Source organism: Lagenorhynchus albirostris, chromosome 11 (genome assembly GCF_949774975.1).
Source record: "Lagenorhynchus albirostris chromosome 11, mLagAlb1.1, whole genome shotgun sequence".
Taxonomy (NCBI): domain Eukaryota; kingdom Metazoa; phylum Chordata; class Mammalia; order Artiodactyla; family Delphinidae; genus Lagenorhynchus; species Lagenorhynchus albirostris.
The window spans coordinates 85,492,001-85,516,080 of NC_083105.1; the positions used below are offsets into that span (position 1 = coordinate 85,492,001).

The window sequence follows — 24,080 nt, forward strand, 5'->3', positions numbered from 1 at the left end:
AGTTCCAACTATAGTGTCCTCTTTAACTCCACTTTGTCTTACACTCCTCCATGAACTCCTACCCAACTCCCTCCACCAGGAAGTTAGAGTGGTAGAGCAGGGTGTTTTCAGTTCCAATCTGAGAATATGATTAATAAGAGCAATCCTGTTGCATGACGTGATGGAGGCTTACTGTGTGACTTTGGAAGACATGGAAAGTAGGTGGTAAAAGGGTCCTGAAAGATAATTTGGTAGTGAAGTGCCATTTTTTAAGAGCTACTTTAACAAATAATCTTCCTCGATGCTCTTTCCAGGTTAAGTTCTTCTTTTCTGGAGGTTTCCAGAATGATGCCTTCTCCAGTGTTCTACTTTGCTCATTGTATCACTGGATTGGTTTACATGTTTATCTCCCTCACTTTATTAGGAACTCTTCTAGGGCAGGGATTGTGTGAGTGTGTGTGTGTGTGTGTGTGTGTGTGTGTGTGTGTGTGTGTGTGTAGGTTTTAATTTTTATAATGCCACAAAACTTTCCAGAACCTTTATAGTAGTTCAGTGGGTAAAAGGGTTTGTGAAGTTGACCCTGGATAAGAACATACTTGCTTTTGACAATCTTCCTTAGCCTACATAACCTTGTTGTTTTTCTTACTCTGTATATAGCCCCCCAAAATGAGACTCTTCAATAGTGTCACTGTAAATAATTATTATCTAAATATTCATTACTTTAATACTAATGTAAGTAACATGCTTTCTGAGGGGTTATTGGGTTATTTACTGTTAGATATATCATTTATATCAGTAGATACTATAAGCCGGATTGTATTCTGAAAACAGTTGATTAACATGCCTCAGTATATTTTTCAACTTTTTGAAAAATTTTAGTTTTGAGCTAGAATTTTCCATACTTGGCTTGAAAGAAGAAGCAAATTAATTTTGGAAAGGCTTAAGGAAAAATTGTTCAAATGGTTAAAACCTAGGAAAGAGTAGAAGAAATTACTTTAACTAGTTGAAAGTCAATTTGAATAACACACATAGTTGAACTTTAAACGCCAGAATTTTCCATTATCTTATTTTTACTAAGCATCTCATGAGGTATTAACAAAATAAGCCTGTTGTAATATTTTAGTGCAGTTTATTGAGAGATGGCATAAATAGATGACGTATTTACTTCAGTAAAAATCTTTTTTCCCCAGTAGTTTCTGAATTTCTCTTTCCCCATTAAGCACTACCCTTGACCTTGTTTTGAAGTCTTATAGATTCTGTCCACTTCAGAACACTGACACATGCATATAATATATTTTGAATTTCCTTAATTGAGTTAAATTGTTGTATTGGCCCTTTTCACATTTGTGGTATTTGTATTTACTTAGTAACTAGGGCAAATTTCAATCAAACTAGTTCTGGATATCTTAGACCTGAAAAATTGATAATAAGGTAGATATGCTTCAAGTTATGTATGTTTGTATGTTGGATGGAGATGGTTGCATTAATATTGTGGCTTAGACACAAACCTTTTGAAATTAGTTGATATCCTATTTTTGATCATATGTTTATCTTGGAAACTGTATATGATTACAGATATGTAATAGTGATAGTACTCTTTTTAATTCTTGCTGCCAGTCTTTCGTTTTCTCCAATTCACTTAAACATCAACTACATTGATATGAGGCTGTATATGGCAAACATATTGTATTAGTTTGCTAGGGCTGCCATAACAAAATAGCACAAATTGGGTGGTTTAAACAACAGAAACTTATTTTCTCACAGTTCTGGAAGCTAGAAATGCAAGATCAAGGTATCAACAGTGTGGATTTCATTCTGAGGCCTCTTTCCTTGATTTGTAGATGGTTGTCTTCTCCCTCTATCCTCACATGGTTGTCCCTCCATCTGTGTTGTTTGTCTCCTAATCTCCTCTTTATATAAGGTCACCAATCATATTGGAGTAGAGCCCACTCATATGACTTTATTTTACCCTAATTACCTCTTAAAGGACATATCTCCAAATACAGTTACATTCTTAGATACTAGAGGTTAGGACTTCAACATATAAAATTTGGGGGTACACAATTCAGCTCATAACACATATATAAATTATTTAGCTTGTGTGTATATGTATGTATGTACACATATATGTTTATACACATGTTCAGTATGACATATGAATAACATAGTTATGCACATATATATGTGTATCCAAAGGAAAGATAACTATATTCATTTCATTACTATATATTCATGAATGTAGGAAATGAAAAATAATAAGATTCTAATATGCATATGCAATTTTTAAGCATTATGGAACTGTCTGGATTTTAACTAATGAGCTCTAAATATGTGTATAATACTCAATTTGTTATTAAGAATTAGATGCTGGTAGTTGGAAAGTGCCATAAACACCTATGTGGGTGTTTGCCATCAATCCAAATTTATGAGTAAACCTGTATCCCTAGGTTAGAGCTCAGAGTCATCTTTAAGACCTGTTACTTAACCTCTTGAATTAAACTTGTTAAAACTTCATTTCATATCCGTTGCCCTTTGGCATCCAAACATCTTCAAGTCTGGATTATGAAAAGTTTCTCAGCTCCCTGCTTTCTGTCTCTTTTGCCTTTATTCTGTAACCTGTGAGTTAAGCTGGTTTTCTCTCTATTCCTTCAGCATGTCACGCTCATGCTATGATACATTTCACCCTGTCTGAAACATCTGCCCCACACCTGCAAATCTTCAAGGCCAAGCTCACTCTTATTTTCACCTTTATTCTTTAAATATTGAAGCCTGGAATTAGTTCTACCTTAACTCCTGTAGCACTGATGACCAATACTACTCAAATAAGTTCAAATAATTAGAAAAGAGAGACTTGTAGTAAACAGATAGAGACGAGGTTTGGTTTTGTTTTTTCGTTTTTATCTCGCATAACACCCAGCAGAATTCTAGTCACATGGTAGATGATATAAGTGCTTATTAATTGATTTTCAATAGGGAAAGTAAATTATATAAAATGAATTGTCAATGTGAAGAGCACTGTAGCCTCTAAACTTCTGCTTAGTTTATTTTAATATTATAGTCATTAAATAAAGAATATAAGTGAATTACATAATTTTAAGTATTTAAATTGTCGATTCTAATAGTCATAATATTTGTTATTTCAGCTAGTTTGCATAAACACAAATTCAGCTTTTAAACATCTAAACTTCCCTTTATAAAATCAGATATAGTATTTTCTGGATTAAATATTAAAAATTCCAAATGATAAGTAAAGCCTTGTCAGGTAACATCAATTTTTTCCTATTTACTGGATCTTTCTCATTAGCATATAAGCATGCTATAATTTTTACAAACGTATACCTTTTAAGTAGTTTTCTTTATCACACATCCTCCAATAGATACTGCAAAATGCCTCACTGAAATTGTCTGTTTTAGCACTTCTCAAATGCCAACAAATAGTTTGGGAATCTTGTTAAAATTTAAATTCTAATTCAGAAGGTATATGCTTGCTGCTTTGACAAAGTCTCCCAGACCTTAGTGGCTTAAAATAGCAAACATTTGTTTGGACACAGCCACGCTCAGGCTCAGAGTCTTTCACGTCCCTGCAATCAAGGTGTTGGCCTGAACCGTAGTCATCTCTAGGTTTGACTTGGGGAGAAATTCACTTCCAAGCTCCCTCCTTTGGTTGTTGGCAGGCCTTCTGCTTGTGCTTGCTGTTGGCTGGAAGACATCAGTCCTTTGCAATGTGAACCTCTCCATAGGGCAGCTCACAGTATAACTGCTTGCTGGGGAAGGGGGGCAGGGGAGAAAGCAAGACAGAGCCAGAGTCTTTTTATAACCTATCTCAAAAGTAACATCACATCACTTTTGCCTTATTCTGTTCATTAGAAGGTAGTTACTAGGTCCAGTCCACAAGGGGAGGGAATTGCATAAGGACATAAATACCAGGAAGTGGGAGTCAGTGTGGGTTCCGCTGACTCTAACGTGTGCCTGCCACATTAAGTTTGTGGTGGAGTCTGAAATTTTGCCTTTCTAACAAACTCCTAGGTGACATCAGTGCTGCTCCTGAGAACTTCACTCCGAAAAGCAAGGATCTACACTTACTGCACCCAGTTCCTTTCTTTATTCATTCTCTGTTGATCTCACTGACTCGAGCTAGGCTGTCTCACCCCCTCATTCTGCTGAAATTGCCCTTGTGGAAGTCACCAATGAGTTCTATGTCACTAAATCCAGCATTTGAAAAACTTGATCATTCTTTCTGAAGATCTTTCTTGGCCTCTGGAACACCAAATTGATATACATTTCTCCTCAGTTTTTCTGCTAGTTACCTATCTCCCTAACTATAAGAGTTAATATATCCTATAATCCAATCCTGGGACCTCTTTTTTTATCTATAGTTAACTCCTACATGGTTACAGCTAACATTCCAGATATATGCTGACCACTCTCACATTTATATCTCCTATGGAGATTTCTCCCCTAAAATCCTAACATGTTTATCAAGTGCCTCAGCGAACACCTCTACTTGGATACTGATAGTAATTTCAGACTTAAAATGTCCAAAACAGAGCTCTATTCCTTCCGCTTCATCTCCCCCTCGCTATGCCCAACGTGACAGTCTTGCTTCTCATCCATGTTTGCAAATCCAACAAATAGTTCCACTCCGCAATCAGCTGTTCCAGTGAAAAACCTGGGAATCATCCTCGAGTCTTCTTTTATGTAAACCATCGTTAAGTCTTGTCAGTTTTACCTCTTAAATACCACTTGACTTTCTCCATCATTCTTTTTTTGTTTTTTTTTTGGCTGCATACAGTATTTGTTTTTCTCTTTTTGGCTGTGTTTGGTCTTCATTGCTGCGCTCGGGCTTTCTTTAGTTGCAGCGAGCGGGGGCTACTCTTCGTTGCAGTGCATGGGCTTCTCATTGCGGTGGCTTCTCTTGTTGCGGACCACGGGCTCTAGGCATGCAGGCTCAGTAGTTGTGGTGTGCAGGTTCAGTAGTTGTGGTGCACGGGATTAGCTGCTCCACGGCATGTAGGATCTTCCTGGACCAGGGCTCGAACCCATGTCTCCTGCATTGGCTGGCGGATTCTTAACCACTGCGCCACCAGGGAAGCCCTCTCCATCATTCTTTATTCCAACATCACCACTCTAGTCTGGACCATCATTACGTTATTATAGAAAGTTCTGCATCTTTTTATTATTGATTACAGCTTCCAACCTTTAGCCCAAGTGGTTTTACTCAGTCCATCTATTTTCCATGTTCATGGTTTCCTTTATCCTGTAGGATCAAGTTTAGATTCTTTACATTGTACATAAAGCCATACACAATCTGGCCTGATTCCCTCTCCAGCCCCATTTATCTCTACTTCCCTACCTGCACTCTGCACTTGAGCAATTCAGGGACTGAGCTATGATATAACACTCCCATTTGACTCTGAGTCTTAATGAAAATCACTTTCCTTCCTGGAATGCTTCCCTTCTTTGCCTGGCTAGCTTTCATTTAATTCAAGATTCAGCTTAAACATGACTTCATCCTAGAGGCTGTCTCTGACCTTTTAGACTATGTTTGGGGTACCCACAATATAGTCCATAGCACTGTATACTTCTCTATCTTAACAGTCATTGTATTTTATACTAATCATTGAATTATCTTTGTCTTATTTTCCCTTTAAGCTGTAAAGCCAGATTGGCAGAAGTAGACTCAGATATTCTGAAGCCTGAAACATATAATTTTGGGGACTCTATTTAAGAAGAAAAATATGAAAATTATATATATATATATATAAGATCTTCATATACATTAAGTACAAAAGAGAATATTTATGAAAAGAATCACAACAAAGTAAAAAATTAAGTGAGCTGCCAAAGATAAAAACATATGACCCGGTGAACACACAGCTAGGGGCCCTTTCCAGAACCCCAAAGTTTAAGCTTCATTAAATTTCCAATAAATATACCTCTTGACATAAGTCTTCTTTAAAGCTCTATTTCTGGGGGCTTCCCTGGTGGCAAGTGGTTAAGAATCCACCTGCCAATGCAGGGGACACGGGTTCGAGCCCTGGTCCAGGAAGATCCCACATTGCCACAGAGCAACTAGGCTCGTGTGCCATGACTACCGAGCCTATGCTCTAGAGTCCGCGAGCCACAACTACTGAGCCCGTGTGCCACAACTACTGAAGCCCGCACTCCTAGAGCCCGTGCCCTGCAACAAGAGAAGCCACCGCAATGAGAAGCCTGGGCCCCGCAACAGAAAGTAGCCCCCGCTCACCACAACTAGAGAAAGCCCACACGCAGCAACAAAGACCCAGCGCAGCCAAAAATAAGTGAATAAATAAATAAATTTATTAAAAAAACAAAAAGCTCTATTTCTAGTGTCAACAGTAGTGTTTAACACAAAGCAGGTACTCAATAAATATATATATTTTTCTGGTCAATTGATCTTTTCTTTATAACATCTTTATTGGAGTATAATTGCTTTACAATGTTGTGTTAGTTTCTGTTGTATAACAAAGTGAATCAGCTATACGTATACATATATCCCCATATCCCCTCCCTCTTGCGTCTCCCTCCCACCCTCCCTATCCCACCCCTCTAGGTGGTCACAAAGCACCGAGCTGATCTCCCTGTGCTAGGCGGCTGCTTCCCACTAGCTATCGGATTTACATTTGGTAGTGTATGTATGTCCATGCCACTCTCTCACTTCATCCCAGTTTAGCCTTCCCCCTCCCCATGTCCTCAAGTCCCTTCTCTACATCTGCGCCTTACTCCTGTCCTGCCCCTAGGTTCTACAGAACCACATTTTTCTTTTAGATTCCATATATATATGTTAGGATACGGTATTTGTTTTTCTCTTTCTGACTTACTTCACTCCGTATGACAGACTCTAGGTCCATCCACCTCACTGCAAATAACTCAATTTTGTTTCTTTTTATGGCTGAGTAATGTTCCATTTATATATGTGCCACATCTTTACCCATTCATCTGTCGATGGACAGTTAGGTTGCTTCTATGTCCTGGCTATTGTAAATAATACTGCAGTGAACACTGTGGTACATGACCCTTTTTGAATTTTGGTTTTCTCAGGGTATATGCCCAGTAGTGGGATTACTGGTTTGTGTGGTAGTTCTATTTTTAGTTTTTTAAAGAACCTCCATACTGTTCTCCATAGTGGCTGTATCAAGTTACATTCCCACCAACAGTGCAAGAGTGTTCCCTGTTCTCCACACCCTCTCCAGCATTTACGGTTTGTAGATTTTTTTTTTTTTTTTTTTTTTTTTTTGCGGTACGCAGGCCTCTCACTGCCGTGGCCTCTCCCGCTGTGGAGCACAGGCTCCGGATGCTCAGGCTCAGCGGCCATGGCTCACGGGCCCAGCCGCTCCGTGGCACATGGGATCCTTCGAGACCGGGGCACGAACCCGTGTCGCCTGCATCGGCAGGCAGACTCTCAACCACCGTGCCACCAGGGAAGCCCGGTTTGTAGATATTTTGGTGATGGGCATTCTGACTGGTGTGAGGTGATACCTCATTGTGGTTGCGATTTGCATTTCTCTAACGATTAGTGATGTTGAGCATCCTTTCATGTGTTTGTTGGCAATATGTATATCTTCTTTGGAGAAATGTCTATTTAGGTCTTCTGCCCATTTTTGGACTGGTTGTTTGTCTCTTTGGTATTGAACTGCGTAAGCAGCTTGTATATTTTGGAGATTAATCCTTTGTCAGTTGCTTCGTTTGCCAATCTTTTCTCCCATTCTGAGGGTTGTCTTTTTGTCTTGTTTATGGTTTCCTTTGCTGTGCAAAAGGTTTTAAATTTCATTAGGTCCCATTTGTTTATTTTTGTTTTTATTTCCCTTTCTCTAGGAGGTGGGTCAAAAAGGATCTTGCTGTGATTTATGTCACAGAGTGTTCTGCCTATGTTTTCCTCTAAGAGTTTTATAGTGTTGGGCAACACATTTAGCTCTTTAATCCACTTTGAGTTTATTTTTGTGTATGGTGTTAGGGAGTGTTCTAACTTCATTCTTTTAAATGTAGCTATCCAGTTTTCCCAGCAGCACTTACTGAAGAGGCTGTCTTTTCTCCATTGTATATTCTTGCCTCCTTTATCAAAGATAAGGTAACTATATGTGCATGGGTTTATCTCTGGGCATTCTATCCTGTTCCATTCATCTGTTTTTCTGTTTTTGTGCCAGTACCATACTGTCTTGATTACTGTTGCTTTGTAGTATAGTCTGAAGTCAGGGAGCCTGATTCCTCCAGCTCCATTTTTCTTTCCCAAGATTGCTTTGGCTATTCAGGGTCTTTTGTGTGTCCATACAAATTGTGAAACTTTTCGCTCTAGTTCTGTGAAAAATGCCATTGCCAGTTTGATATGGATAGCATTGAATTGTAGATTGCTTTGGGTAGTATAGTCATTTTCACAATATTGATTCTTCCAATCCAAGGAAATGGTATATCTCTCCATCAGTTGGTATCATCTTTAATTTCTTTCATCAGTGTCTTAGAGTTTTCTGCATACAGGTCTTTTGTGTCCTTGCGTAAGTTTATTCCTAGGTATTTTATTCTTTTTGTTGCCATGGTAAATGGGAGTGTTTCCTTAATTTCTCTTTCAGATTTTTCATCATTAGTGTATAGGAATGCAAGAGATTTCTGTGCATTAATTTTGTATGCTGCTACTTTACCAGGTTCATTGATTAGTTCTAGTAGTTTTCTGGTAGCATCTTTAAGATTCTCTATGTATATTATCATGTCATCTGCAAACAGTGACAGTTTTACTTCTTTTCTGATTTGGATTCCTTTTATTTCTTTTTCTTCTCTGATTGCTGTGGCTAAAACTTCCAAAACTATGTTGAATAATAGTGGTGAGAGTGGGCAATCTTGTCTTGTTCCTGATCTTAGTGGAAATGGTTTCAGTTTTTCACCATTGAGAATGATGTTGGCTGTGGGTTTGTCATATATGGGCTTTATTATGTTGATGTAAGTTCCCTCTATGCATACTTTCTGGAGGGTTTTTATCAAATGGGTGTTGAATTTTGTCAAAAGCTTTTTCGCATCTATTGAGATGATCATATGGTTTTTCTCCTTCAATTTGTTAATATGGTGTATCACATTGATTGATTTGCGTATATTGAAGAATTCTTGCACTCCTGGGATAAACCCCACTTGATCATGGTGTATGATCCCTTTAATGTGCTGTTGGATTCTGTTTGCTAGTATTTTGTTGAGGATTTTGGCATCTATATTCATCAGTGATATTGGCCTGTAGTTTTCTTTTTTTGTGACATCTGTGGTTTTGGTATCAGCATGATGGTGGCCTCATAGAATGAGTTTGGGAGTGTTCCTCCCTCTGCTATATTTTGGAAGAGTTTGAAAGAGTGGTGTTAGCTCTTCTCTAACTCTTTGATAGATTCACCTGTGAAGCCATGTGGTCCTGGGCTTTTGTTTGTTGGAAGATTTTTAATCACAGTTTCAATTTCATTGCTTGTGATTGGCCTGTTTATATTTTCTATTTCTTCCTGGTTCAGTCTCAGAAGGTTGTGCTTTTCTAAGAATTTGTTCATTTCTTCCAGGTTGTCCATTTTATTGGCATAGAGTTGCTTGTAGTAATTCCTCATGATCCTTTGTATTTCTGCAGTGTCAGTTGTTGCTTCTCCCTTTTCATTTCTAATTCTGTTGATTTGAGTGTTATCCCTTTTTTTCTTAATGAGTCTGGCTAGTGGTTTATCCATTTTGTTTATCTTCTCAAAGAACCAGCTTTTAGTTTTATTGATCTTTGCTATCATTTATTTCATTTCTTTTTCATTTATTTCTGATCTGATGTTTATGATTTCTTTCCTTCTGCCAACTTTGGGGTTCTTTTGTTCTCTTTCTGTAATTGCTTTAGATATAAGGTTAGTTTGTTTATTTGAGATGTTTCTTGTTTCTTGAGGTAGGATTGTATTGCTATAAACTTCCCTCTAGAACTCCTTTTGCTGTATTCCATAGGTTTTGTGTCATCGTGTTTTCATTGTCATTTGTTTCTAGGTATTTTTTGATTTCCTCTTTGATTTCTTCAGTGATCTCTTGGTTGTTTAGTAGTGTATTGTTTAGCCTCCATGTGTTTGTATTTTTTAGTTTTTTTTTTTCCTGTAATTGATATCTAGTCTTATAGCATTGTGGTGGGAAAAGATACTTGATACGATTTCAATTTTCTTAAATTTACCAGGGCTTGATTTGTGACCCAAGATATGATCTATCCTGGAGAATGTTCTATGAGCACTTGAGAAAAAAGTGTATTCTGTTGTTTTTGGATGGAATGTCCTATAAATATCAATTAAGTCCATCTTGTTTAGTGTGTCATTTAAAGCTTGTGCTTCCTTATTTATTTTCATTTTGGATGATCTGTCCACTGGTGAACATGGGGTGTTAAAGTCCCCTACTATTATTGTGTTGCTGTTTTTTCCCCCTTTTATGGCTGTTATTATTTGCCTTATGTATTGAGGTGCTCCTGTGTTGGGTGCATAAATATTTACAATTGTTATATCTTCTTCTTGGATTGGTCCTTTGATCGTTATGTAGTGTCCTTCTTTGTGTCTTGTAATAGTCTTTATTTTAAAGTCTATTCTGTCTGATATGAGAATTCCTACTCCAGCTTTCTTTTCATTTCCATTTGCATGGAGTATCTTTTTCCATCCCCTCACTTTCAGTCTGTTTGTGTCCCTAGGTCTGAAGTGGGTTTCTTATAGGCAGCATTTATACGGGTCTTGTTTTTATATCCATTTAGCCAGTCTGTGTCCTTTGGTTGGAGCATATAATCCATTTACATTTAACGTAATTTTTTAAGAGGTTTTTTGTTATTTTTTTAATGTACAGACAACATTTAAGGTAATTTTTGATACGTATGTTCCTATTACTATTTTCTTAATTGTTTTGGGTTTGTTATTGTAGGTCTTTTCCTTCTTTTGTGTCTCCTGCCTAGAGAAGTTACTTTAGCATTTGTTGTGAAGCTGGTTTGGTGGTGCTGAATTCTCTTAGCTTTTGCTTGTCTGTAATGGTTTTAATTTCTCTGTCAAATCTGAATGAGATCCTTGCTGGGTAGAGTAATGTTGGTTGTAGGTTTTTCCCTTTCATCACTTTAAATATGTCCTGCCACTGCCTTCTGGCTTGCAGAGTTTCTACTGAAAGATCAGCTGTTAACTGGTGGGTTTTTACCCTGCTCATTCATCTGCTGTGTGTTTCTCTGTCTTCTCATTTTGCTTAACTTACTGTGTTTGGGGTCTCCTTTTCGCAGGCTGCAGGTTCATGGTTCCCGTTGTTTTTGATGTCTGCCCCCAGTGGCTAAGGTTGTTTCAGTGTGTTGTGTAGGCTTCCTGGTGGAGAGGACTGGTACCTGTGTTCTGGTGGATGAGGCTGGATCTTGTCTTTCTGGTGGGCAGGACCACATCCGGTGGTTTGTTTGGGGGTGTCTGTGAACTTATTATGATTTTAGGCAGCCTCTCTGCTTATGGGTGGGGTTGTGTTCCTGTCTTGCTAGTTGTTTTGCATGGGCTCTAGCATGGGAGCTAGCTGGTTGTTGAGTGGAGCTGGGTCTTAGCGTTGAGACAGAGATCTATGGGAGAGCTCTCGCCGTTTGATATTACGTGGGGCTGGGAGGTCTCTGGTGGTTCAGTGTCCTAAATCTGGCTTTCCCACCTCTGAGGCTCAGGCCTGACACCTGGCCAGAGCTCCAAGGCCCTGTCAGCCACACAACTCAGAAGAAAAGGCAGAAAAAAAAGAAAGAAAGAAGTAAAATAAAAGTTATTAAAATAAAAATGTATTATTAAAATAAAAAAATTTTTAAAGTATTTACAAAAGAAGAGAGCAACCAAACCAATAAGCAAATCCACCAATGATAACAAGCACTAATAACTATACTAATATAAACATAAATATCAGAAATTATTCAGTCACATACAACAAACGCCAAGCCTACAGCTGCTCCCAAAATCCACCACCTCAATTCTGGGTTGATTCATTGTCTATTCAGGTATTCCACAGATGCAGGGTACATCACGTTGATTCTGAAGATTTAATCCACTGCTCCTGAGGCTGCTGGGAGAGATTTCCCTTTCTCTTCTTTGTTGGCACAGCTTCTGGGGTTCAGCTTTGGATTTGGCACCCGGGGCGGGGAGGGGTATGGAATGCAGGGCGAGCTTTAGGCAGCAGAGGCCGGTGTGATGTTGCACCAGCCTGAGGCATGCTGTGTGTTCTCCTGGGGAAGTTGTCCCTGGATCACAGGACCCTGGCAATGGTCAGCTACATGGGCTCCCGGAATTAGACTCCTGTGATTGCACACAGGCTTCTTGGTGGCGGCAGCAGCAGCCTTAGTGTCTCATGCCCGTCTCTGGGGTCCGCGCTGATAGCCGCGGCTCGCTCCTGTCTCTGGAGCTCGTTTAGGCGGTGCTCTGAATCCCCTCTCCTCGAGCTCCCCGAAACAATCGTCTCTCGCCTCTTCGGCAGCTCCAGACACTTTCCCGGACTCCCTCCTGGCTAGCTGTGGCGCACTAGCCCCCTTCAGGCTGTGTTCACGCCGCCAACCCCAGTCCTCTCCCTGCGCTCCGACCGAAGCCCGAGCCTCAGCTCCCAGCCCCGCCCGCCCCGGTGGGTGAGCAGACAAGCCTCTCGGGCTGGTGAGTGCCGGTCGGCCCTGATCCTCTGTGCGGGAACCTCCCCGCTTTGCCCTCTGCACCCCTGTTGCTGTGCTCTCCTCCGCGGCTCCGAAGCTTCCCCCTCCGCCACCCGCAGTCTCCGCCCGCGAAGGGGCTTCCTAGTGTGTGGAAACCTTTCCTCCTCACGGCTCCATCCCACTGGTGCAGGTCCTGTCCCTATTCTTTTGTCTCTGTTTTTTCTTTTTTCTTTTGCCCTACCCAGGTTCGTGGGGAGTTTCTTGCCTTTTGGGAGGTCTGAGGTCTTCTGCCAGCATTCAGTAGGTGTTCTGTAGGAGTTGTTCCACATGTAGATGTATTTCTGATGTGTTTGTGGGGAGGAAGGTGATCTCCACATCTTACTCCTCTGCCATCTTGAAGGTCCTCTGGTCAATTGATTTTTGACAAGGGTGCCAGGACTATTCAATGTGAAAAAGAGTAGTATTTTCAACAATAGTGCTGGGACAACTTTTTGCTTATTGAGATACAGCAAGAGGGGGTGTGACACCAGGACCCGGAGGCCCAGGGCCCTTTGTGGCCGGGGAGCTTTGGTCGCAACTCGCTGCTTCCACAGGTGGCCATGGTACCGCCGGCCTCTCGAGCGCAGGGGCTCCCTCAGTAAATACTTTTGAATGAATATATTAACTATTATTTTCAGTTATATTTCCATACATTTGACATTCAACAAGCTTTTCACAAATTATAGTTCTAGAAAAAGCTTTGTATATTAGAAAATTGTTCTTATATCAATAGTTATTTTACATTTTGCTATGGTTATATTTCAAACAACTAACAGTGTTCATATCTGTTAGCATATCATGGGCTCTGTGCAAAAAGTCTGAGGTACGTCTTTACTAAGAGGAAAAAATTCTTTATTCACATCAAAAACGTACATTATAATCTTCTATATATGAATATATGTTTGTGTGTCTCTCTATATTTTTATAGATCATCTGCATTAAAACTTTAATTTTAAATTACTAAAATTTTAGTTTTTTAGATATTCCCACAAAGAGAAATCCCTTGGGGAAAACCCATCTATTTTCTGCTTTCTTTATAGTATATTTTTTTAAACATTTGTCTCTGGAATAATAGAGATACCAACATTTTATATAACTTTTAAAAATGCATTAAATGTTATGATGAATTTGTCCACAGGTTATTTGAATCAAGACTGTTACATAGCATTAAAAAGATAAGCTACTTGACCTAAATCTTTAGAGTTTAGTTTGTTAAAATAGAATTAAGTTTAGTTAAGTTCCTTTTATAATAACATTTTAAATTTGCTGAGGACTTGGTATGTTCATATCAAGATTATCAGGTGTGTGTATGTGTGTGTGTGTGTGTTATAAAGTGCAGCCCTCTGATCAATGCACACTCTTTCCTCCCATTTTCCTAAATACATCATGAAAAAAGGATGAGGTTTCCGCCTTAATTGCTTGTGCCTTTTATTCACATTCCTCTCTCAGCCAGAATTGTGAAAAGAGTGTTAGTAAAAAGCTGCACAATAGAGCTTTTCATTAGGCCTCAGCAAGGCACACAAAAGAAGGCTTTTGGAAAGAGTGAATGCATGAGTTTAATTTGCAGGTGGAGAGTAGATAAAAGGTGCTGACGCCTCTATTATTCTCTTACGTAGGTGACCCTTACCCTGTACAGCTGATCCCAACTACCATGGCAGCTGCTGCTGCAGCAACACCAGGCTTAGGCCCACTCCAACTGCAGGTAAGTCAGGAAACAATACACCAGAGACAAAGGTTAAGTAAATATCGAAAACAGCTATTATCGTGTTAACGCAAAATAAAACTGACTAGTGATATTTGTCTCACATTTTTTTGTTTTTGAATTTATGTCTACTGATTCTTAACCCAAAGTTGGTTCGTTTAATTTTTAGCCCAGTTTTCTGTACTAAAGACAGTTTATTGTAATTTTTTTTTATTGCCTGGTATGATTTAACAAAATGAGCTGTAGTTTTGCTTTGATTACTGTATGCCATAATTTCGTCACAGAATGGTCCTCACCAAGATAAAAAGAACAAAAAACCTACAAAAGATATTCAGATACTTATGGATCAAGATAGCTTACAAAAATTACATTTAAAATTGTTCAAGATGCCCAGTATTTTTGAAGCACTCTTTATTCTCCTGCTAATGCCAGCTCAGTTGGATAAGCAAGGATAAGTAGACCAAATAAGCAGGTGCCTAAATGAGCACAACTTTATCCAGACATCCTAATTAAGACCTTTTTTAGCTCGGCAGAAGACATATTCCCATATATCCATGAATGTCAGTGCTAACTTTACCAGATGTCCAAGTGATTTTGGAAATTTTGTCTCTGGAGTTGGAAAGAATATCAATTAAATTATATTAAAGTTATCTTTCGTTTACTGTTTAAATCTTTGAATCAGCATCCTACTGCCCTAGTTTCTGTTGTTATGGACTTTATAGTTACACAGGTAATGGGAATAACAAATCATCCAATAATAGGATTAATCTCCCCTTGTGAGAAGTTTTATATTTTCCTTTGCCTGAAAGACGCAGTATGCCATTAAAGCCAAGTATAAAGCACTCATGCTTAATAAAATTAAGTTGTATTCATGAAAATGCATTGTCATGACAGATGACCCTAGCCTATAAGGAAAATATCGTTTAAATTGCAGCATCAAGAGACAGTTACATCTGGTCAGCACAGAGAGTTGTCAGACCTGGTGGGGTTCTGAGAAACCAGTTGAGTCTCACAGGAGGAACTGAGACATACTGTGTTCTACAGAGGTTAATAACACCCATTCCTATTCTGCCTTTTCTCCGAAAGCTACAGTGTTAATGTCTGTTTCTTTGAGCTAGAAATAACCTTGGAAATAACCTGTTGGAGCCATGGGGACAATAAAAGTAACAACATTTGTTAGCTTTTGAAATCTGAGAAATAACTACAATACAAAGAAGTGGTTATAATAAGTAAAACTAAAAAGAGTAATGGGATTAAAGGAAGAGGGAAGAATATCCAGCAATAGGTTTGAATGTGGAAAATAGGAGTTTTAGAGATCTAAGCTGTCAGTTTTCAAAACAAATTAGACATTCTCATTTCCTTTCACTATTGGATTAGTGGTGAGAGGGAGCGAGGGCAAGTTTCAGGCATCTCCTATGTTTCATTGTAGAATTCTAGTAGAAGGTAGCTTTGTTAGGCAGCAGTCCAAACTTATTTTTCTATAACGATAGTATTAGACTATTTGACACAAATTAAGTTTTATTTCTGCCCTTATAATGTGATATCAGATTCCGTTAAAATTTAAAGATACAAAAAAATTTTTGATCAGAAAACAAGAAAAAAGACACCAAACATATTTGCTTTTGCCTCAACTATAATTTGATCTATAAATGGGATAAAGATATTTTGTGTAAGTGGCATTGTACCCATTAAAATAAATGAGTTTTGTTAGGATCTCAGTAAATCAGCACTGCAGTACAACAAGAAAACTAATAATCTTAACTCTTTCATGATAAGCCATTAGCTACTATTAAAACACAAACATGTAACCACACACACACACACACACACACACACACACACACACACACACACACAGACTTTTTTTGCTTTTGATTAAAAAACAATACTCAAACCCAAACACATATTCCAAATGCATGTCATGGCAGAGAATCTGGCTTTTCTTTTAGTGGACTTACTCTCACCTTTGCTAGGGTGCCTACACCAACCTACTTTTCTACTCCTATTCCTAACACTGTATTCACAGATCCCTAACCTTGACTTCACCTTTCCCCCAGCTGCAAAGGAGACCTGTAATACTCTCCCTCCCTTTGCATTAAAATAGCGTCCAAATTCTTTTCTTCTCCACAAACCTTCCCAGACAGGTCAGAGAAAAGCTAACTACAATGCCTGGTCAGAAGTCTTATCTTAACCCTAACCCAGCATTCACCCCAATCTTGTGAACCTACTTCTGAGAAGTTTCATCTCAGTGGAGTATAATGTATGAGCCAGTTTTAATTTTCTCTATACTCTGCTTTGAATTATACTGCTAAATCTCCGTTTTCCATCCCTTAATACCTGGAGGAGACTTCATCACTTTTGAGTCCCTTTCAGTTACTAAGATTCTCTTTCAATTATTGAGATTTAGTCCTAGGTTCTTATGCTAGGTTCTCTGGTAAGGCTTTCACACAAAGATTTCTCATTTAATTCTTATTACAACACTTTTTGCTATGTATTAATAACTCCATTTGACAAAGAAGGAATCTGGATCACAGAGTCCAAAATCCATGGTTTTAAAACAATTATACTTGCTTTTCTAAGTACAGGAGATTTTATTTTAAACTTTGGAGACATTGCCCTTCTTAGGACATTTGCTAACTTAGTAACCTGCTAATACAATTGTAACAATAATGCTGATTAATTGGTACTAATACAAATCCTCTATATGCAATACTGAAGGAGACAGCAGGAGTCATGATGGCTATCTACTTCACACTCTGCATTGTCTATTTCATACCTCTTTACACAGATATATGTTAATTCAATCTTCTCCTTTTGAACATCTAGATCCAAGAAATGACCCTATAAATATATTTCTACTCATGGTTGACTTTGTTTACCTACCATTTGTGTTTTCTTTTGAGATGATCATTTACATGCAATTGTTCACACTTGGATAATATTAAATAAAACCAATAACCAGGGCCTTTATTAAAGAAGAAATAATGATTACAATTGTCTTAAAAGAAAAGCAAAATGACATGTTTTAAATTAAACCACTGTTTATTACTTTATCACTTCATGTTCCTGGATAAAATAATAAAATACTTACTATGCAAAAAAAACACATAAAAATCACCTTACTGTATACTTTTATGAGCAGTTAAAATAGTCTAAGCATTGTCAAACATTTATTTTTTATTTATATAGAGAAAATGGCTTAATGTGGATTTTGTATATAAAACATACAAATTAACATGTTGTGCCCAGGCACCATTTTATTTCTTTCTTTTATAAGAAAATATCTGTCCTTGTCTCCTCTGAGCTTTTTCCAGAGCTTTTAAGTCTTTCTGGAGCTTCAGATCCATATAGCCAACTATTTGTTGGCTACCAAGAGGAAACACAGACGTTACACGCATAATAAACTGACTACAAAATGGGCCTCACCAATTCTCTTCCTTGCCCCCAGACCTGTTCATTTTCTGGTCTTAGCAAATGGCTCAACCCCGGAAACCATGAGCACTATGTTCAACTTCCCTTCTTCCCTCTTCCTCTGGACCTATTCATTCATTATCTATCTATTCATTCTACCTACTAAATACATCAAGAATCCATCTGTTCCTTTGCACGATACTGTCACTCTGTGGGTCAGGCTACCCTCATTGCTTCCATAATTTACCACAGTAGCACTGAACTGGCCTTTCTTTCTTCATCTTGCCCCTTCAGTGCACTCTCTACTGTATGTTTGTCAGAATGATCTTTAAGATTTTAGAAAATCTGACCATGTCCTTCTCCTACTTAAATACTTTAAATTACACCTTGGTGTTTTCAAGTTCTCTCTCCCCTCTGGATCTTTACATGCGATGTTTTCTCTTTCGGGAACCCTACTACCCACCTTTTTTTACCAAGCAAACTCCTACTTATCCCTGAGGTTGCAAGTCAAAACCTCACTTTTTCAGGGAAGTTTTCATTGTCCCCAAGTCTTGATTAATGTAGGTCTTATATATGCTGGGAGCACACTGTATTTCCCCTCTCATAGCACTTATAGAATATGTTTTAAATCCTACTTTCTGGCTTCTACCAGATGGCAAAATCTATGAAATTACTGACTCACCATCGTTTGCACTTAACCAATGCTTGAAATATTTAATGGACTCAGTAAATATCTATTAAATGAAAGGGTGAAGAATGAATCTTAAGATTATACTTAAGGGGCTTCCCTGGTGGCACAGTGGTTGAGAGTCCGCCTGCCGATGCAAGGGACACGGGTTCGTGCCCCGGTCCGGGAAGATCCCACATGCCACAGAGCGGCTGGGCCTGTGAGCCATGGCCGCTGAGCCTGCGTGTCCGGAGCCTGTGCTCCGCAACGGGAGAAACCACAACAGTGAGAGGACCGCGTACCGCAAAAAAAAAAAAGATTACACTTAAAATAAATTATCTATTTTTGTTAACTAGCTACTCTTCTTTGAAATAGTGGAATTAAGCTGAATATTAATGATTAATTTCCTATATAAATTAATTTTCATCCTTATGAAAACACTACGTACCTGTTACCACATTTGGCACTACAGTATTTTAAAATTATGTTTATGATAGTTCTGCTCCACACTACCTCGTTCAGTGTGCTGCGACTACACTAGACTCTTTTCTGTCCCTTGACTTGCCGAAGAATGCTCCCACCTTAGAGTTTGTCATTACCTGTCCCTCTGCCTGGAAGGCTAATTCACCTCATTCAAGAATCTGCTCTAATGTCATCTCTCCTAGACCTAGTCTAACTAACCGCTTGAAATCATAAAATAACCCTCCCAGAGGTACCACACTTCCTATTATTCTGCTTTTTTTCTATAGCACTAGTCATCTTCAAACATACTGTATAACTTACATATTATGTTCCTTATTTATTGTCTGCCTGTTTCAAATATTCTCTAAACTCCACCAGAGCAGGGAGTGTCATTTTGTTGTTGTTGTTGTCCAATAATGTATCATAATGTATCTCACGTGCTGGGGGCGGGGAATGCCTAGCAAGTAGCTGGTGCTCAGTACCTAGGAATAAAATGAAGCAACTATCATGAGCTAATGGTCATAATCATTTTAAATAAAATGACAAAGCAGTGTATGATTAATTTCTGGAATAAATTATATTAATTTAAATACCAGGGAACATTATATTTTTAACCCTTATTAAAAGATTCTTAGCATATGAGAAATCTGTAGCTCTATCTCTTCTGCTCCTTCTTCCCTTTATCTTATTTGTAACCTTGGGCTGCTGCATAAAGAATGCGTTTTAGCATTTATTACAGTTTGTGTAATTCCTTTAAAGTTATAATTTGCAAAAAAATAAAAAAGACCAGACATTTCAACGTTAGTTTATTCCTATGTTGTTCGTTAACGGATGTACAGGCATAGATGAGACTATGAATTGATAGAGGTGCTTTTGACTCAGTATGCCTCACCTTGCCAATACAACACTAAAGGAAATTATTTCTAAATAATGGAAAGGTATATTATCAAAATACAGTAGCTAGCCAATTAGCAGTCTCACATACTGTTTACCCCCTTCTCTTTTTTCCTCCTCTTCTCTTTTTTTCTTTCCCCTTCCTCTTCAAACTACTTATTTTTCTTCCAAGAGCCAAGGATGCCTTTTGATATTTGTTCTCCTAATATTCTCTTTTTAAAGGAGGGAGATTAACTTATACAGAAAACTAATCTAGCTTCATTTCAATATGAAGAAGTGAGTCTAATTATTTAAGCAAAATAACTTACACTTTGAATCTTTTGGATATTTGTGACTAGATAAAATCAGCTAAGCAAATTGTCTGTTTCTAATTAATGAAACCAAATGATGGCAGCAGTCCATCTAACATTTATTTCTCATATTCATTGTCATTAATTTGCATTTTACTTAATGGGCATCGTGAACTTTTTAATAGTAAGATTTGTAGTGTATCCTATTTCTGTTTTTTAACAAGGCTTCTAAGATTGGAAATTAAAAGGAAATATTTATCCACTTATTTCTCACTTTATAAATACTGTATTTGTGTTGGCCAAAAGATGGTTGCCACCTGTTCTACCTATAGGAAGCCAAAAATGTCAGCTCCAACCAATGATTAATAGTGATAAGCAGGGGAAAAAAAGATTGAAATTCTTTTTGGATGGTCATATTTTAGTCAACTAAGCAAGTAGCTTTCATTCAAGAATTTTTATTGAATTAATTCACCTTTTACTGATTTTAGTAGGATTATTTTTAAAATGCGTAATAATATTTTTGGAATAAAGACTCAAAATTGCAAATTGTCATAAATGAAATCACATAGGACTACAGTTCCAGCAACCAGTAATATCAATAACATGAATCCTCTGGGATAGAGAATATGATAGATGACATGTGATCACAGGAGAGAATGAATTATACAAAATATCAACTAAAATCAATCATTTTTCCTAGCTATCAAAGGTACATGGAAGTCATAGTGGAAATGGCTTCAGTTTCTATCTGATAGAGAGTAACATCAAGGTAGATGTAGATGAAAAAATGAAGTTCATCTTTTTATCAACCTCCTGCCATTCTCTGAAGGAGGTCAATAATTATGACAGGACACAGATAAATGTTTCATATTTCCCAGAGCCTTGTAGGTGAGCATGGCTTTATGTGTCTGACCAAGAGAAACCCCTAGAAAATCAATAACGAGGAAATAACCATGTGGAGAGGTCTAGATATGAGGCTTTTTACCTTCTTATTGAAGGATGAATACTTACAAGGATGAATACCTGTAAAATATTCATCTTTACCTACCTAGACACTCTACTATTCAGTTTAACTCTTACGTCACAGTCATTTCCATACAGGGTGAAAAATGATCAACTGCTCAACATTTCAGTCGCAACCCTGGTGTGTTGTTTGCTCTCAGACTTCTGTCTGCGTGAGTGAGTTTTCTTGCAGGTTAAAAGAATGAATTCCCTCTTTTCCTCTCTCTTTGACCCTGAGCCTGCAGGGCAGACAGACAGAAGCACACATATGATTAAGACAGCACAGCTGCAAGTGTGAGTCATTTGCATATGTATTAATAGAGGCAAAAAAAAAACCTCAACAACAATTAAATTATATACAGAGACATTCTGCATACTAAAGAACATATGCAAATAGGCCTGAAAAAGTGCAGCCAACATTTTCTCTGACTTTTCCAGGCCCATATGGGCTGGAGTCAGAACCCAGCAGTGTTCAAGAATCTCCTTTAAGGAAAAACCTAGTAGGAACTACTTCCACAGTTATTACCACCCCTAGGGTTCCCGGGAGCTGTTTGATATTTGGGCAATGTAGACAGTACCGGCAGTGTCTTTTTCATGCTATTTCTGTATTTCCTTGTTTCCAGCCGCTTCATGTTGTCTCATTACGTGCTAACAGAGACATCAGTACACGTGTGCTTTTCCACACTACCCATTTTTATTGTAATTACCAATCAAATGGTAAAGTTTAAAATTGTATTTGAAGTTCTCCCATTGCCTGCACTAAAGTAATATAAACTATTTATCAGTGCCAGGGTTCCTGGTCGCAAGTTCATGCCCATTCCTCAATGGCATTCTGTGTTCTCTTAATCAAAACATGCTTAGGTTACTCTAAAATGTTTCTAGGCTAATTGCTATACATAAAAGGATTGCTAGGCTCAAGGCCAATAGTAGATGCAATCCTAGGAACAATACCAGTTTACTGTAATTTTAAAAGTATACAGGTTTTTCATTTTATCAAGAAAAACAGAACTACTCAGTTCTCTAGTCTTGGCTATATATAAGAAAGGAGAGAAACTAATATTCTTCAGATTCACAGATTGTATTTATATTAGAAATTTGTCATTCAACCTAATTGCCAGTTTAGTTTATATTACTAGTATCCTTTAATTTATTCAAGGAATGTCTTACGAAGGCAAATGCAATCTTAGGAGTAAAATTCTACGTAAGTAAAGGTTATCACCTTAATAGAACCAATAAGAATCTTGAGCCTAAAGAACCCAAATGAAGACAGATGCTCCTTAAGAGAAACAAACTCTGGTTGTGGTACCAGAAAACTGTTGAATATTATCCACGAATATTATCCATTATTTGTATGGCTAAATCTCAAAGCATGCAGCTGGAATATATAAATTATATTACATATAACTGTTAAACCTAGGGTAGAAGTCTTCGTAGTTAATTAATTATATACAGGAAAACTTAGTCTCTCAGCAGGGGATAATTAGAGGGAAAATAACATAGACTAAAGCAAAAAATTTTATTATTATATTAAGACATTATCTTTAGATTAATATTTTAAGAGGCACTGTTATTTAGCGAGAGGTTAAAAGGGTGGTACCTGCAGCCATCTGTGCCTTAACTCATGGTTCTGCTATTTACTAGCTCTGTGATTCGGGGCAAGTTACCTAACCTCTCCATTCCATAGTTTTCTTGTCTGTAAATTATGGATATACATGATATCTTATTGTGAGAATTAAATGAGATAATATACATCAAGTTCTTAGAGCAATAGAAGTATTAATTACAATTTATGAAATACTATGTCCTAGGTAATAATAAATGCTTGGTATTATTAGTTGATTAATAAATGTTATTAGCTGGTAATTTTTTATAGCTTAAAGGCAATCTTGCAAGTGAGGACTTGGCAGACTCTTCTTATGTGGATTTATTTTGCAGTTCAGCATCTAAAGCAAGTTAGTAAAATTGAGGCACATTGTCTTATTCATAAGGAAACAATTTTTTTCCCCTGTGTGGTATAATTTTAAGCCTCATCACAAGAATCTATAGGAGGCAATGAGTTTAATTATCCAAAAAAAAAAAAAAGCCCAAGTAGTTATTTAGGAGTATAGTGTTCTAAATTTTGCTATTGCTCACTCTTTATCTCAATATTTATATCTATAAAATGAAAATAATGCCTCCTGTCAAGTCCTATTTTTCCTTGAATGTAATGCAAATTAATTGTCTCTATGAGCTGCCAGCAACTATTCTAAATGAATAGCTTATAAAGTTTAAAATAAGTTATTTACGTAGATGCTTTTAGCATAATAACATATTTTAAAATAAATAATATAAAATATTATTTTATATAAAATATTTTCTGGTATAACCCTTCAAAACATACTCTTCTTCTAACTATATTAGTAGAATATACACTAAGACATCTTACCTCTTATCCTACTCCTTTATTGTAGAGCTAAACTGTTTCTCATAGAAATTTGAGAAAATTTATAAACTTTTCATTACTTCCTTTAAGGAAATAGTTCCTATGTTTTCAGACTTTAATGTGGAAGTGAATTATTTTATAAACCCCATAGTATCCCAAAAATTTTATTTACTCAGCAAATACTTATTCTTTGTAAGTGACTAAGCTAAGCATCATAAGGAATGCAAAGATGAATTAGTTAAGAATCCTTGATGGACCATAAAGGAGCTTGAAATTTAAGAGAATGAATGGAGTGTGAAAGTGGAATAGAATTTGAAGAAAGTCATACAACCTCCTGTCCTAACAAGTCTATTTGAAATAAAAAGGACCTCAGAGACCTTTAAAAGCAGTTGTTTCAAACTGTTCACAGGAGTCCGAGTGGCTCCAATCGCCACAAAACAGTACCATTCACTTTTATTTGTTTTATAGATTGAGTTCTACTGGCTGAGATTGTTTGAATAAAAGATTCTGCTGCTAAAATAAAATTTAAAAATCATTCTTCTATTCCAACTCTTGAATTTTATTGATGAGGCAATTTAGACTTTAAGTAGTGACCT

General features: G+C 37.4%; 1 protein-coding gene across 1 annotated transcript in view; it reads left to right on the forward strand.

The window, feature by feature from the left end:
* SOX5 (SRY-box transcription factor 5) overlaps nucleotides 1-24,080 on the forward strand; it is a 963,387-nt gene that overhangs the window by 848,740 nt on the left and 90,567 nt on the right. Inside the window, exon 12 of the mRNA XM_060165318.1 lies at nucleotides 14,251-14,336. Coding sequence (XP_060021301.1) covers nucleotides 14,251-14,336 — 86 coding nt within the window. The remainder of the gene's footprint in view (nucleotides 1-14,250; nucleotides 14,337-24,080) is intronic.